This window comes from Eptatretus burgeri, chromosome 1 (assembly GCF_056783735.1).
Source record: "Eptatretus burgeri isolate ZD-2024b chromosome 1, Ebu_testis_v1, whole genome shotgun sequence".
NCBI classification, from domain to species: domain Eukaryota; kingdom Metazoa; phylum Chordata; class Myxini; order Myxiniformes; family Myxinidae; genus Eptatretus; species Eptatretus burgeri.
The window spans coordinates 2794863-2812362 of NC_140961.1; the positions used below are offsets into that span (position 1 = coordinate 2794863).

General features: G+C 43.3%; 1 protein-coding gene across 11 annotated transcripts in view; it reads left to right on the forward strand.

Annotated features, from left to right (window-relative positions):
- The window catches only part of PLA2G4F (phospholipase A2 group IVF), a 236579-nt gene that overhangs the window by 161179 nt on the left and 57900 nt on the right, over positions 1-17500 (forward strand). For all 11 annotated transcript variants that reach the window (XR_015055403.1, XM_085870902.1, XM_085870959.1 and 8 more), the window contains 5 exons: positions 5211-5330; positions 6007-6044; positions 6208-6340; positions 6565-6701; positions 16392-16617. Coding sequence is in view for 10 of the 11 variants with exons in the window: in XM_085870902.1 (XP_085727028.1) it covers positions 5211-5330; positions 6007-6044; positions 6208-6340; positions 6565-6701; positions 16392-16617 (654 nt within the window). In the remaining variant the exon portion in view is untranslated. The remainder of the gene's footprint in view (positions 1-5210; positions 5331-6006; positions 6045-6207; positions 6341-6564; positions 6702-16391; positions 16618-17500) is intronic.

Genomic DNA, 17500 nt, shown 5'->3' on the forward strand with positions numbered 1-17500 from the left:
ACATAAATACATACATACAGTATATACACACATAAATACATACATACAGTACATACATACATATAGTGCATAACACATAAATAAATACGTACAGTTCATACACACATATGTACATACATACAGTACATACACACATAAACACATACATACAGTATATACACACATATGTACATACATACAGTATATACCCACATAAATACATACATACAGTACATACATACATATAGTACATAACACATAAATAAATACGTACAGTTCATACACACATATGTACATACATACAGTACATACACACATAAACATACATACAGTATATACACACATATGTACATACATACAGTATATACACACATAAATACATACATACAGTACATACATACATATAGTACATAACACATAAATAAATACGTACACTTCATACACACATATGTACATACATACAGTACATACACACATAAACACATACATACAGTATATACACACATATGTACATACATACAGTATATACATACATAAGTACATACTTACAGTACATACACACATACATACACACATAAATACATACATATAGTACATAAACACATCAATACATACATATATACAGTACATACACACATAAATACATACATACAGTTCATACACACACATAAATACATACATATAGTCCATACACACATCAATACATACATACATACAGTACATACACACATAAATACATACATATAGTCCATACACACATCAATACATACATACATACAGTACATACACACATAAATATGTACATGCATTTCCTCCATTATATATAGATTGTGCTTGCAGCAATGTTTTACATTTAGGAAACTGTGGGAAGCTATTCTGGGGGCAAAATTATTGTTTTCATAAAAATTGGCAGAATGTAATGTTTGCAGGAGGGAATTGGGACTTTTTTCGCTTCGAGGATGGAGGAAAAGCTACAAAGAAAGCAACAACACGTAAGAGCACAATTGGTTGGAGCAGGCGAGAGAGAAAATGACACCAATGGAGCTAAAACAATATTCCAAACCAATGCCAAGACCTTTCATTATCAGATGGAAGAGCTCAAAAGTATCGTGTGTTGTCAGGACTGTGATATAGTTGCAGTAATTGAAACCTGGTTTGATGCGTTGAGTGATTATCAAACATGATTTGGAGGTTATAGGATGACAGGAAAGAGAAAATGGGAGGAGGAACAGTAATCTGGGTAAAGGACAGTATTGAATCAGTAGGAGGAGATTATTGGTATATCAGGTGAGCAACCGAGGTGGAACATTCTATGTGGTTAGAGTTAGGGGGAAGGAGGAATAGTAGGGTATACCTAGGATGCTGTTACAGGGCTCTTGGAATGAGGGAAGAGTAGGACAGAAAACTCCCAGAGAAAATTAGAAATGCACCTCAAAAGGGAAAGGTTAGTTAATGATAATGGGGAATTTTAATTTGCCCAGGATAGATGAGTTCCAGGTATAGGGGAATAATCTAGGATTGTAATTACTCCATGCGTGTGAAGTGGAAAGTGGGGTTAAGCAATTGGTTAACTCTGTCTGTCTGTATGTCTGTCCACAAACATCAGTTTATGATCAAGGAACAACTTGAATGCTATATTTTGAACACGAATCGGAAAACAAACCTGTAGTTTTTACAGTATACTTTGGTTCTGAATCCATTCTGAATTTTTTAATTTGATCATGCTTGCACAGACAGGCAGATAGAGTAAAATAGTATCTCACTCCTGTCTGGCAGTCAAACAAAATTGAAAATCAGACCAAACAGGAAACTTAGCGTTTATAAGGATGTCATAAAGGACACAAACAACAGGCACGAATAACTAATGTAACATGCTAAATAAGATGATGTATAAGACGCTGCATGAACTGCGGTAACTTCTGAATTATTTTTCTACAAACTCTAAAATCTATATTTTATTTCAATTTAATTATACATTTGAACACTGCAGAACATAAATCACCTTTTTGGCACTTTCAAAACCCTTCCGTTTAGCAGGACTTGGACAAAATAGTACAGCATTTTACGTCACCTCGACCAATAAAATTTGCCGCTCGTAGACCCCGTCCATGTCTTTGTTTCTCAAGACAGCTTGGGGTAAAGTGTTCTATGAACTCTCTCGTTTCATTAGGGATTTTAATTTGTCTCGTATAGATTAGGTTCAGGTACAGAAGAATGGGAAGGGTATAGCAGAGGAGTGATTTCTCGATTTCGTCAAGGATTGCTGTTCAAACTTGTCTACAGATAAGTCTACAATGCAGAGGCCAGAGTTGACATGTTTTTGGGCAACCATCTGTGTATGGTGAAGAGAGTGTAAGAAGATTAGCATTTTGCAACAACGAACCACAACATCATGCGAGCAAGGCTTCCGTTCGTCGAGTAAAGCAATGGGATTTTAGTCGAGCAGGTTTTGAAGGGATGAAGAGATAGTTATGTGCTATGGATTGGGCTTGGCGACAGGAGGACAATCGGTATGAGAGAAGTGGGTAATCTAGGAGGAGAAAATGTCCAGAGTGTAGAGTTAGTACATTGTAGTGAGCATTGAACCAAGAGGCAAAAAGAGACTGGGTTGGTTGACCCTTACAGGTGAAGAATGGCATTAGGGATAAGCACAAAGCATATAAGTGATTATAAATCAACTGGAGATGAAGTAAATTGGCATGAGTATCGGAGTAAACTGGGGCTTGTCAAGAAATTAATGCGAGAGAGTGAAAACAGGATGTGAGGTGGATATGGCAAGGAATATCAAACATAAGAGCAAGGCCTTTTCAAAGTACATTAGGGGGAAATAACAGGTTAAGACGGGTCAAGGCTCTTTGAGAGATAGCACAGGGAGATTTGTTTATGTTGGCAGGATAATCAAATGATTAATTTATTTCAACATGTTCATGTGAATAGATTGGTGATGTACCACCTGCAGAGAGGATCTATCTCAGAAGTGAGAAGGGGCTATGAGACAAATTATGGATGGGAAAGGAAGAAATAAGGAGAGAAGTTGGAAAGTAAAGCGAAGGCACTCCAGGGTTAGATAACATGCATCCAAAACTGTTAAGGTGGGAAGCACAAGAGATAATTGAGATATTAACTGATATCTTCATTAGCTCAATGGAGTTGGGACTGATGTTAGAGGATTGGAGAGGAGCAAATGTAACAACATTCTTCTTCTTCTTCTTCTTCTTCTTCTTCTTCTTCTTCTTCTTCTTCTTCTTCTTCTTCTTCTTCTTCTTCTTCTTCTTCTTCTTCTTCTTCTTCTTCTTCTTCTTCTTCTTCTTCTTCTTCTTCTTCTTCTTCTTCTTCTTCTTCTTCTTCTTCTTCTTCTTCTTCTTCTTCTTCTTCTTCTTCTTCTTCTTCTTCTTCTTCTTCTTCTTCTTCTTCTTCTTCTTCTTCTTCTTCTTCTTCTTCTTCTTCTTCTTCTTCTTCTTCTTCTTCTTCTTCTTCTTCTTCTTCTTCTTCTTCTTCTTCTTCTTCTTCTTCTTCTTCTTCTTCTTCTTGCATATGGCAGCTTGGCTGCTGGGTAGCTATCATTTTGTTGGGGCGCAACTATGCCGGTGATGCTTTGCCCCTTTACCAGTACACTGGTATTCATTTCACCGATCTCGGAACGATGACAGGCTCAGTCAACCCCACCTGGTGTTAATTCAGCATCCAACTGGGCTCAAACTCAGGACCCTTAGATCCCAAGCCAGCTTCCCTAACCACAAAGCCAACACCAGGCTTACAACATTATTTTAGAGGGATTGGGGGAGAATCGTAGACCAATTGTAGAATCGTAGACCAATTAGCTTAACGTCAGTATAGTGGAGAAGGTGTTGTAGTCATTGGATTTGTTTCAATCTTTGAGCTGCCAAACTGGACGATGTCTGTCTGCTGCCTGTTATTTTTGGGTCCATCTATTATGTATGCATAATGTCAGTAATATTAACCTCCTTCATTTTCACACTCCCCACCTCCCCCCTCACTGCAGTCTCTTCTCACCTCCCTATCCCTGCCCTCCCCCACTCTTCCCACGCCGCTCCACTCTCCCTTCTCGTTTCTATTCTCCCTTCTCGTTCCTATTCTCCTCTCATCTTTGTTTTCTCCATTTATATTTTCTCATTTAACCTCCCATCCACCGTAGATAAAATGGATGGCCCCTTGGCTTGAACTTAATCTGGAGTTTCGTGTTTGATTCATTCTGTGTGGAACTTGTTTGTGGGACCAAACTTGTAATTACACTTTCATGTTAATCGAGCACCTTCATGAGTCTTTGATCACTATAATTATGAATCCTTGCCAAGCAAGACCTGTTTATTAGAGTCGAGTATTTAACTGCGTTAATTGGATTTGTGTCTCGAGGTTAAAGGTCGACAGAATCATATATATATATATATATATATATATATATATATATATATATATATATATATATATATATATATATATATATATATATATATATATATATATTTTTTGAATGAAGCATAAAAGGGCAGCGAATAACAATAAAATCTTCCTTTCAAGATATTTATTCAAGAAAAGATCAACGATTTAGTGTTAAGTGAAGCCATAATATCTGATCATGAAACCAAACATGATTTTCTGATTCTGTGCACCTTTAAGTTAAACTTCTTACACTCTTTTCTGATTATGTGGATCTCTGCAGGCTGGAGAACACAAGAGTAATCTGTCATCTACCCTCGCCATCAGAATTTCTCTTTATCCCCACACTTTACAAAAATAAAAAATGGGGGGGGGGGGAACTTTGTAATCAGCTCTGTTAGTCTTATCTGTCTGTCCGTCCATCGCGCTGTCTCCTCCTAAACAGTTGTGCAGAAGTTCACTAAACTTTGTAATTAGGATCAACACATAACAAGAAGGTCAAAGACCAGTATCATTTTGACCCCACTCCCTGCCAGGGCGAGGTCAAAATGTCAAATATCCAAAAATTTAACTCAAAATTTTATATTGAGTCATTCCTGGTGGGAACTTTATACATCTTTCAACTTTGCTTTTGGTGGGAAGTGTGGGGATTTGTGATTGCACACGATTGACTTCACTTTATAGTTATACCTGATTTTTGTTGACATTTTCTGATCCTTGCCTTTATGAAACCAGTAAAGCATCAGTTGACTTTCATCATGCCTTGAGTACAAATGAAAAAAGGTAAAGTGTGTAAGTAAGGTGGATCAGATGTGGCTGTTATTCTCCTGTAGGAAGGATGGCTTTCAGAAGTGGACAAGATTGAAATGGAGTTGGGGAAAGGATCGATTGCACTGTCGCCATTGCCTTTTGATCGTGAAGTTAAGGTCGCCATCCCTCTCGGAGAACACAAGGTTGACAACAACTATTACTTCTATTACTTTAATAATGGCCCCGATTAATCCAATCTTCTTGTGGAGTTGGATGCTTTATACTTTGGTCCAAGTCTTTCAAGCACCGGCTGGCCAGGCCTGACATTTTTGGGCAGGAATTTGTAATTTTGGTCAATGTGCCAGAGATAATTGTCCTACTCTTCATTGAAGGACACCGTGCGATCTCTAATGGCCACCAGCTAATGCTAACAGATGAGATACCCAGTTTAACATCCACCCAAGGGACGGCGCACCTTGTGATGCAACGCTACACTTGTGAAGCACCTATCTGACAGTTTATAGGCTGATTGAGAATCGAGCCTAGACTAGGCAGTTCAAAGATAAGATTGTTGTTGCTTTAGGGTCCATCTATTATTTACGTATAATGCCAGAAATATTAACGTAACTAATATTTTTCAAGTGGAGCCACATGAAAGCCCAGCAGGCTTTTATGGAAGCCTACTGGGCTTGGAGCACCTCGGCCTTATCCCACTGGAATGGAGAACACAAGGTGCTTCGACTTTTAAGAGCAGCATTTGGAATGGGATTGGACGCTGCATTTTCATGGCAGCTTGAAATTTGATTTTTAAAACATCAGAATGTATTATATTGTGTACTTTTGTATGACAATGAGGTCAGATTTTGTTTTGACTCGCAGGAGATGGAAGTGGATTTGAAGCTGAAGCTTCATAAAAGGTAAGGAAGGGTGCACATTGCCATGCATTTGATCATTTTATCTGTTGTGATGTGCTGTATTTCTTTTGAAAGGTATAATGATGTGGATTGTCACGTGGTTCGTGGGAATACTAAGAAAGGCATGAAGAGAATAGTCTTGATCTTGGATGTCGGACGCTTGCAGGGGTGACCCTTCGTTGCGGCTCAGCCTCGCACTATCCGATGGAGAGCGGCGGTTTCTGCAGAACCGCAGGCCGGTGGTTTCGACGGCAATGCGCAAGGTTCTTGGTTTGCAAGAATCTTTGAGGGAAGAGGAGGTAAGTTGTTGCTGTCCTTACAGAAAGAAAAAACACCACCACCATTTGAGGTATTTTGTTCAATCTTTTCCTCCTCTTGTTGTGCAGGCAGTATTTGTTCTTTGTCCAGAATAATCCATTCTTTTTTTAATTTCTTTAAAAGAAATGCAAAAGTTGGGATCCCAATTGGTTCAATAAAATATGATGTGGATATCTCCTCACTCCTTTGTGTCTCAATGCTCCAGGTGCCGGTGGTGGCTGTACTCGGTTCAGGAGGTGGTGTACGAGCCATGACTGGTTTTTATGGAAGCTTGCTGGGCTTGGAGCACCTCGGCCTTGTCGACTGCATCAGCTACATCGCTGGCGTCTCAGGTTCCACTTGGTACTAATGATTCCACAATATCCCTTTCACCATGTGGTGTTTCGCAGTTCAGCCAGTTTGATGTCATGATTCTTGGTTGCCATTTAGATACATTTTCAACATCCTTTCCACGTAATGTCCTTGGGCATTTGAGGCGTAAACTCGGCAATTTTACAGGATGGGATACCTTAGGTGCCACAAAGCGGTTGCATTCTGTGCAATATTGACGTATTGTTCCACCCAATTACTCTCACTTGTAGCACAGGCTAAGCCATTTATCTTGAAATGGTACATTGTGGCACTCAGCATGGTATATAATTCACAATCTCTGCCGGGGTGGTTCGTGAAAAACTTGGCATTTTGGCTTCTCTTTTTGTGAGTGCAGGACCAAAACGTACTGAACCTGAATAGATGTCTAACCACTATGTACATTGTCTGAATCAGACATTTTACAGTTTGTTTGTGTGAAACAATGTTTTGATTTGTGCATATTTGTACATTTATTTAATAGTGGGCCCCGTTGGTTCATTGGACCAAATTTTCATTGGTCTTCACTGCATTGTAACATACCTGCCTGCCATACTGCTTGCCTTTCACCAAGCCCAGATGAGCGTGGTCCAGGGCAGGGATTAAACGTTCGTTATTATTATTATTGCCAAATCCATCCATCCATTAGGACCATACTCTTTGCAGAGCGTTGGTGCCGCCGAAGCAGTCTCCTTGGCTATTGGGAACAATCCTGGATGGGTCGCCACTCCGACACAGTATACCAGCATGCTGGCACTCATTTTGCCGACCTCGGAAGGATGACAGGCCGAGTTAACCCCACCTGGTGTTAATTCAACAGCTGAGCGGGATTTGAACTCAGGACCCTAGGATCCCAAGCCCACTACCTTAACCATTAAGCCAACACCAGGCATATTGCCAAATGATACCACTATTATTATGAGTCCGCGATCGTGAAGCAAAAAGCAAGTTCGGTAATCGGACACGTACAAATGGACATGTCTGCACTTTGTTAAGAGCGTACATCGAAAAGTGTTCAACAGAGGAAATCGAAACTTTACCACATGGTACGTGACCAAGCCAGCCACAGACTGGGCATTCTCCAATGTGCTTGGCCCTTTGGTATATTTCCTGGATGCTGTAGAAGCCAAAGCTCTTAAAACAATTGGCATCTTCCACAGCAAATCTGTAACACAAAGTCGTCCCTCCAATCCAGCAACTCCTATCTGTTCATCCAGCAACCCCCTCTTTGTGGAACTTCCAAAAATCTCCACTCCTTGGTTCCTCCTATACTGTTTGTGGAACATCTTTGAAGTTTGAACTGCGCTTCAATCCCACCCTTCCATCCAGGGCTTCAGGTTGCTTCTTTTTTTTTTCCCCCCATTCTTCCCCACCTCCTCCTCCTCATCCTCATCATCATGGGATTATTTAAGGGGTGAACAAGAATCGAGATCAGACATTATGAGCCTGAGCAAATAAAGCAACATAATCAGCTCCTCTCCAATGAGACCCTCTTTCTGTGGGAAAGCTGCTCAATTAGCTGCTACTCAACAACATTAGCTGCTCAATTGGAAGTCTTGACAACCACAATGATGTCTCCATATCTGCAGAAGACCAAAAAACACGAGGACAAGTGATGGAGAACCTCTCAGAGACAAAGACGGAAAGCAAATCTCCATTTTGGATTATCTCTTTGGTAGAGAGATTTTCTGTCGTATCGATCTTCAAGTGCAGCACACATGGGCATGTATGGAAGGCCACACGGCTCGAGCGGGCAGCTGGAGTGAGGGGCTGAGCTGCGATTGTGTTGGAGTGAGTCGGCAACAACATAGCAGCAGCCGTTTGTCTCTGCAGCAAGTTGACATCTCTCCGACCTTGGACGCCGATGATCTCATCTTCATGGAGGACCATTTTGGGAGTCTTTACTTTAAACCCTCATGTGGAAAACCTTCCAACTGAAAAACTAGACTTTGTAATCTCTGGCATTTGTTTGGTAGAGGTATAATTATTATTATTTTTAAATGGTCAAAGGAAAACCTACACTCCCAGTCCAAGAGCAGCTGTGCTTTGTGTGTGCTGTGCAGTGATAGTGTGTTGGTGATGTGCAATATTACCATGCAACGGAGGAAGTGAAATCGTTGGTTACTTCCTCTATCAGGCTTCACCTGTATGCTCTGCCCTGTCTTCCACCGAGTTCAGGTTGCATAACCTCTATCCTCTAGATTCTAGGATAGTGCAATAACTGATTCTGAACCAGAAAAATCGCTCCAAAGCTGGATTGTCCTTGTTATGGCTTCCACAAATGGGCAACATGCAGTTTGGGCCATTGTCGACAAGGATGGGGTCTCAATGCACAAAGTTCTGGTGGAGACACGACACAAGTGTACAAGAATATGCTGTATTATGGAAGCATTATTCCAGGCCATTTGGAATTGTATTTGAAAGCAATCGACCTTTTCATTCTCCTTTTCGTCCTTTTCTGGCCGTCAGATTTATCCATCAAGTGTCGTGACGTCATTGATCATCGAGTGATTTGTTAATTATTTTTGGGATATTGTCAAGTGATGCTAGATCAGATCTGTGGTTTGCTGCAGGTGTCATGTAAACCTGTACTAACCTGTTTCATGGTCGGGTTGTCGGCGACTAAACCGTCTCCCCCACCAGGATTTCTGGTGAAGAGGGTGTATGACATGGACACCCATCAGGATTAAAAACAAAACCTGTCAAAGGGCGGAGGAGCTCCTTGTGAGCCATTGGCCATTAATGTTTAATGCCCAACTGTGTCTGTGGACATCCTCCTGCAGTCGGGTGACTTGTTTTTTCAGAGGTTGGTGGCAGGATTTGCAATCTGGCTTCTGTGAAACCCTTCACTCTGCAAAACACAAGAAAACCGCAAAGAAAATTGAAAACCCACTCCGTGGGAGTACCTCTTGTGCAGCTGCCCTCCGCAGAGCAGCTCAATCGATGACGGGATTGTGGAAAATCCTTTGGGACCCCTACTGTTTGATGAAAGGAGGAAAACCACGGGGTAACATTCCCGGGTCAGAGTGCGGTCGTGTGTTTTGGGATGGTGCTGAGGTGTCGTCCACCAGACGGGCGGTCTCCTTGGGTTATTAACGTGAGACTGTGCCTTCGGGTGGGTGCCTGGAATGTCCCATCCCGAAGAGAGAATGATCACCTGTCTCTGTTATCATCTGAGCTCGATGTTTGAACATCGGTATTGCAGCACTTTCTGAGGTTTAGAGACCGGATAGTGGTGAGATCATGGCAGGTGGTTACAGGTACTGTTGGTCTGCTCACTCTGACGGTTACCATGCCCAAGGAGTTGTTGTATGTAGCTGTGTCTAATAAGCTGATTTCAATGGGAATTGAGGTAACACTGGTCAATGAGCGGTTTTTGAGACGAAGGATTCGTCACTCCTTGGGTGTCGTTTCCCTGGTCTCGGTGTATGCTCTGACTGAGGTGAGTGATCTCACAGTGAAGGACGCATTTTATGCCATGCTCAAATCTGTGGTTGATCATTGCCCCAGGCAAGATACTCTTCTAGTCTTGGGGGTTTTCAATGCATCGACTGGAACTGATTGGGATGGTTATGAGACGTGTGTTGGTCCCCATGGGTCTGGAACTGTGAACCTGAATAGCAATAAGTTCCTTGACTTTGCAAGAAGTCATGGACTTAAGGTGGCCGGTTCATGGTTTCAGCGCCCACAAGCTCATCACTGGACTTTGTATTCCAACGCTGGCAGTGTGGCAAATGAGACTGACTATGTCCTCATTGATGGTCACTGGAGGATGATCCAGAACTGCAGGGTCTACCGGAGTGCTCAGTTCCTCAATACTGGCCACCGGCTTGTTGTAGCAACTCTGAAGTTGCACCTTAAATCCAGGAGAATGGTCCCATCCCAGCCTATGCTGGATGTTGGCAAGCTCAAGGATGAGAGGGTAGCTGAGGAGTTTGCGAACAATCTGAGTGGAGAGTTGGGGGGTCTGGATGCTTTGGTAGGTCCTGAAGAGTTGTGGAGTGCCTTCAAGACCACCGTCCTTAATGTTGCCGGTGGATGTCTTGGAAGTCAACGTAGGGAAAAGAAGAATTTTGTCTCTCAAGGGACACCGGATACCATTGACTCGAGTCGCAGGACCAGGCTGAATGGCAGAGCTGAGCTGTTCAGGGAGCTGAGGCGTAAAACTGTACGTGTGCTAAGGCCTGTCACATTTGCCACGGCGGCCGTGGGGTCTCCAAAATCTACGGCCACTAGCAATTATACGGCGGCCGCAGTATTTCCACGGTCACACAATGTAGCAGTCACATATGTTTTTATTTTTTGGGGAGCCGCATGGCGTATTTCGAAATTGTGGAGACCGAAAATGTGGGGTTGCCGTACGGTCTTTGATTTGATGTCGCACGGTGACATTAAGGGGGCCCTGCGGCGGCCATATAATTTTCAAGGCAGACGCAAGGTAGCCTCAAGGTGCCTGCAAGGCGACCGCAGGGGGGCCCTAAGGTGAACGTGCGGCCAGACGGACGGGAACGAGTGGTTTCATTTTCATTTCTTTTTTTTACCAGTTTTTATTTTTCGGCTTGTCGAATTGCTACGGCGAACGTAGAAATGAAAAAATTATGACTCCGCATTATAATTCCACGGCGACCCCTATGGCCTGTAAAAGATAGCCAAACGGCATAGGGCCACCCTGAGGCCACCGCAGAAACTCTGCGGCCGCCGCACGTTTCTGTCAACTCAGAGGGCGTACGGCTGCCGTATCCTCGCCGTAGAGCAAATGTGACTTAGGCCGAAGGGTGGACAAGGAGGCCTATTATATGTGCGAGGAATCTGTGAGGGGGTAGAGCATCACCTCTGGTCAAGTGATTCACAGCCTGCTTACAGGGGAATTCGCGCATTTCGTTCATCCAAGCCCATCCCTCAGTGTACTGCATTGAGGGCAGAGGGTGGTAGGCTCTTGACAGAGGAGTCCGAAGTGAAGGCCTGGTGGGCCGGTTACTTTGAGCGGTTGTACCAGGCTGCTCCACCAGCTGTCGAGTTGGATGTCAGGGGTGTTACAATCCCTGTTGCTGACCCTCCAATCAACTGTGGTCCACCTTCGCTCATGGAAACACAGGCTGCAGTGAACCGGTTGAAACGGGGTAAAGCTCCAGGGATCTGTGGCATCCACGCTGAACTTCTCAAGGCTGGTGGAAATGCTGCACTTGTGTCGTTGCATGCAGTTCTGTGCTCTGCCTGGAACACAGGCATCATCCCAACTGACTGAAGGAGCGGCCTTGTTGTCCCTCTCGGGAAAGGGAAGGGTGATTTCCAAAAGTACAACTACCGAGGGGTGACGCTGCTCTTAGTTCCGGGCAAGGTCTTTGTTCGGATAATTCTTGAAAGGGTTCGCCACCATCTGCTTGAGTACCAGCGTCCAGAGCAGTCAGGCTTTACACCAAAGAGGTCAACGATTGACCGTATCCTTACTGTTCGAGTCCTCACCGAACGCAGACGAGAGTTTTGGCAGGGGCTGCTTGCAGCAGATGTTGATCTCTGTAAGGCGTTCCATTCAGTGAATCGGGATGCCCTCTGGAGGGTTCTTGGCCTTCGTGGGGTGCCACCAAAACTGATCGATCTGATGTCTGAACTCTACTCTGGTATTGAGAGTGTTGTGAGATGTGGTGGTACCACCTCTGACTTATTTCCAGTTGGTACTGGAGTTCGTCAGGGGTGCGTCCTGGCCCCCACACTTTTCAGCACTTGTACGGACTGGATTATCGGGAGGATGTCGGAGAGATCAAGCTGCGGTGCATCATTTGGGAATGTCAAGATCTCTGACCTTGATTTCGCAGATGATGCAGTCATCTTTGCGGAAACTTTAGATATCCTTTTGGGGTACCTCGAGGTGCTGAATGAGGAGTCGGAGTTACTGGGATTACGGGTTTCCTGGGTCAAAACTAAGATCCAGGCTTTCAATGACATCTTGGATGCTGCTGTCCTGTCTGTGCCTGTTTGTGGTGAGGATGTTGAAGTCGTGGAGAGATTCACTTAGATTGGCAGTGATATTCATGTCTTTGCTGGCTGTGAGTCAGAGGTCAACAGACGTCTGGGTCGAGCCTGGGGAGTCATGGATTCACTGGATAATGGGGTGTGGTGCTGCCGGTACCTGTGCGGGAGGACGAAAGTCCGAGTCTTCAGGTCCTTGGTGCTTCCGGTCTTGCTCTATGGATGTGAGACTTGGACTCTGACCAAAGATATGAGATGGAGACTTAATTCCTTTGGTACCAGGTATCTTCGGAGAATACTTGGCTATTGCTCGTCAGACTTTGTGTCCAACGAGCGGTTGCTGAGAGAGACTCAAATGAGATTTGTTACTTGCATAGTCCGTGAGCGTCAGCTGCGGACTATGTGACACAAGTCAGCTTGTGAGTAGAGGAGGCCAATGGGCCGACCACGTGCCTCGTGGTTACTGCAGGTTGATCAGCATCTCAAGGAGATGGGAAGGGTCAACCATCTGCCTGGGGGATGGCCAGACAGAGGCCCCTGGAGTACCGGCGGAGAGTGGACGCAGCGATGCGCTGCTCTGGCGCATGCTCCCATACCTGACCTGACCTGACCTCTTCCTTTCCAGGTTGGAGTTCCTCAAGGCAGTGTTCTCGGCTCTGTTCTTTTTCTGGTTTTCATCAATGATCTCTCTGACTCTGGAAAATCCTCTTTATCTCTTTGCTGATGAATCCACCCTCTGTCGTTCCATCTGTCTTCCCTCAGATCAGCTCGCAGCACCCTCTTCACTCTCTGCAGATCTGGATAAAATCACAAGCTGGTCCAACACATGGAATATTTTTTTCAATTCTGACAAATCTTAGTCTTGAAATGTCTTTCCGAAAGGACCGTCTGGAACCCCCACTCCCCCCATTTACTTTCTCAACAATCCTCTTTAAGTCCTTTCATTCAAGCTTCTGGGTCTCCCTATCTGCTATGATTTTTCCTTGCAAAGCCACATTTCCAAGCTGGCCGACAAAGATGGTCTCCGATTGGGCATCCATCATCATGCAAAGTCCTTCCTTGGCACACCTGAGCTCCTGACCACATACAAAGCTTTCGTTCACCACCTGATGGAGTACTGCTATCTCCTCTGTGCTGGTGCTCCCACCTCTAATCTTTCTCAGCTTCATGCTGTGGAAACGAAGGCATTTTGTATCATTGGTATCTCTCACGATGAGGCTGAGTCTTTGGGTCTCTCAATCTCTCACCGTAGGCAAGTCAGTGGTCTTTTTGTTTTCTTCTGTCTCCTCTTCGGTCTCGCCCCTCCCCCCTTACTCTGTCTGAGATACGTCCCCCCATATTTCCGCAGGACGGTCACGGTCCACCAGCAAGCCCCTTCTGGTAAAACTACCAAAATAAAGAATCACCACTCACCTTCACTCTTTCATTCCTCTTTTTCCCCAACTTTGGAACAAACTCCCACACTCTCTTCAATCCCACTCTTCCCTCCAGGTCTTCAAAACAGCAGTTCACCACCATATCTTATCTTCACCCATCCAAAACCACAATCTTTTCTGCCCCCGCTAATGCACCCCAAACCCACCTCCTTCAAATTTCCTGCTTTCCTTCTTGAAAGTCCCTGTCGTGTCCATTTGTTTACCCTGTGTACCCCGTCCCATCCCTCTCCCTTCCACAGATCTCCTCATATCTCTGTTCCACACTCTTCTTTTTTTTTACTTCCCTCTCCCGCCCCTCTTGTCTCATGTTCCCCCTTGTGCATTGTGTGTTAACTCTCATACGAGCCTCAACAGTGTATACAAAAAAACAACGCTCAATCCCAAACACAACATTCCCATGTGCACAACACCCAACGAGAATCCCAACACTCGTACAACCAACTCCTCACCACGCCCAACCTGGACATGAAACCAGCAGTGTTCGTGCCCAAGAAGCGCACAAACATGCTCATCCAAACACATACAACACCAGATTACATGTAAGTAAAAACAAAAATAGAGCAGAGCACACCGTCAATGATGTGATTTGATGTTTATTTTGCTTTTACAAAAGAAAATGATAATAATTTTAAAAAGCACCACTCCATTTTAACCTCGAGCACCAGCACATGACTGGAAATGAGCTGTTGTAGCGAAATAAGAAACCGGACACATGCCGAGGCCTGGGTCTATTGCGCTTGAGGAAGCCTAATGAGGTTAGGGGAGTATGCATGGGGTCGATAATATGGACACAGAAAGAAAATAAGTCTCAGGAAGGAAAAACTGTAAATTTGGAAGGAGGTGTGCTTGAGGGGACGAGAAAAAGATCATGGTTTTGCAAGGGAATGGTTGGGGATGATCTGAGATGTTTTGGATGGGGGATGATCTGAGATGGTGGCTTTGGATGGGGGATGATCTGAGATGGTGTTTTTGGATGGGGGATGATCTGAGATGGTGTTTTTGGATGGGGGATGATCAGATGTTTTGGATAGTGGACTTTTAACTCGGACCAGAAATGTTACATCATGGTGATATCTTGCCCATATTTCGTACTATGGGTATCTTGCTCTTCCTTACTTTAGCATATGGCATTTTATTCTGGAGTCCCAGTGAAATATTTAAAATGGGAAATGTTCTCTTCAATTGAGTATTGGAGACACAACTCCATCACCAGTGTCATTTGAATGAGTTGCCTCAAAGCTCTCCTGACACAAACAGTTTAAAAGAATTGCAGAAACATCCATTGCTTCACACAATACATCAAATGGTTTCACCATATTGGCAGCGATCACCCAGACCGTTGTTGCAAAACAACTGGAATAAATTAAGAGTTATTTGTTCTGCCATGATGGTTGGGCTGCCATCGACGATGGACGGAGGTTATGTTTTCACCCCAGTCTGTTTGTTTGTCTGTAAGCAGAATATCTCAAAAGTTCTGGACGGATTCGGAGGAAACTTAGTGGACAGGTTGGCTGTGTGACACGAATGAATTGATTAGATTTTGCTGACGATTCGGATCAGATAATTTTTTTTATTTTTATAAGTGATTCTTCACCATTGAGAGATATGGATCAAAACAATATGTAGCATGATATCTCAAACAGTTGTGGACGGATTATGACAAAACGAGGTGGATGAGTTGGGTAAGTGTCAAGAACAAGCTGATTCGATTTTGGTTAAGGCAGCCCATTCAGTGGGTTGGACATTGAACTGTTCAGCCTGGTTGGCCATTGAGTTTATCTTACATATGTAGGAATATGAATATATAAAATTATGCAAGAAAAAGCAGAATTTGTTTCAGCACCCCTTCACCCAAACCCATCACCTCTCCTTGTGTGTCGTGCATTCTCCTTAAGATCATCTTTTCCTTCCTTTCTTCCTTTCAGCCCTTCCTCCGTTTCATCCAATTATTATTCCTTACCTTTCTCTTATAATAACTTTTTTTCAATTTATAACCTTCCCAGCTATCCCTTCCCCTTACATACTGCATGTTCAAATTTCACAAGCCTATATTTTTAAAGAGTAAATATAATGGGGAGGGGGTGAATGGGGGTGGTGAAATTATAAATTGGGTACATATTGTTAGAAGCAGCATCACAAAGGAGGCAATTATTTGGACTTATCTCGTTTTTGCACTCTGTCTCCCCCAAAGCAACCATGATTTATTGAGTTGTGTTGTCATCTCAGTGTTGCTATGGAATTTGATTAAGATTCTGTTACATGCTTTCTTGCTCTGTGCCAGGTGCATGGCGCCACTATATCAGAATGCCAGCTGGTCAGGGGAGCATGGCCTAGAGGCACAGATGTCACGGGCCAAGTGTAAGATCCTGGCATCCAAGGCACCAGCCTTCTCTCAAGACGAGTGGTGGGAATACTCCAAGGACATGCAAGCCAAGGCAGAAAGTGGACAACTGTTGTCATTCACTGACATTTGGGGTTTGATGCTGCAAGATTCTCTTTTTGGAAAGGTAATTGGATATTTTTAGATATATCCAAACTGTTTACCCACACTACAGCTGAGTATAGAAAGTTACAGCTACAGCTTTCAATTAATTAAATGAATTTATACTTATTTCATTAAAAATAGTTAAATAATAAGCACAAACATAACACAGGCATCTAATAACCACATATCTCGTGAGTAGACACAATTATACTCACTATGCCCATTACAGTGTATGTATGATCTGCACACCCAGAAATTGTAGGCCTATGTGGCAACAGCAGGGTGGAGTAGAGCCATTTCCACAGCCAATGGACATGTGGCAACATAAGGGTATGTGACCCTTGGTTGGTAAACTTACATATTTGTAATACCGGTATAACTTTCATTTTTTTTTAGTGATCCTCAGTACCATCTTACTGAGAGGGGCGACGTTTGGATTGTGCATGTGCGTTTGCCTGAAATTTGCTTTTGTCCCACCCCATATTGGTGAGGAATGTGGCGGAGCTTTCTGTGCCCACTTGCAGAGAAAGGTGGAGCTTGCATCAAGCAAGCAAACTCGCTTATCAATTATTATATAAAAGCGAGTTTCTGTTGGTTTGTTTGTTCCATGTATGTTCCCAAACCACTTGGGTAATTTCCAAGAGATTAGCTGTACCACATTACTTTCACACGCAGGCGGTCAACGTCACAATAATAATAAAACTTTCAATTCTTCATCAAATTGATGTTAAAACATGAAATAACAGCGATTTAGCCGATTGATCGTCGTATGTGTGGGTGTGTATATATATATATATATATATATATATATATATATATATATATATATATATATATATATATATATATATATATATATACACATTATACACACATATATATTGTTACGGAAATGGCCCTTAGTG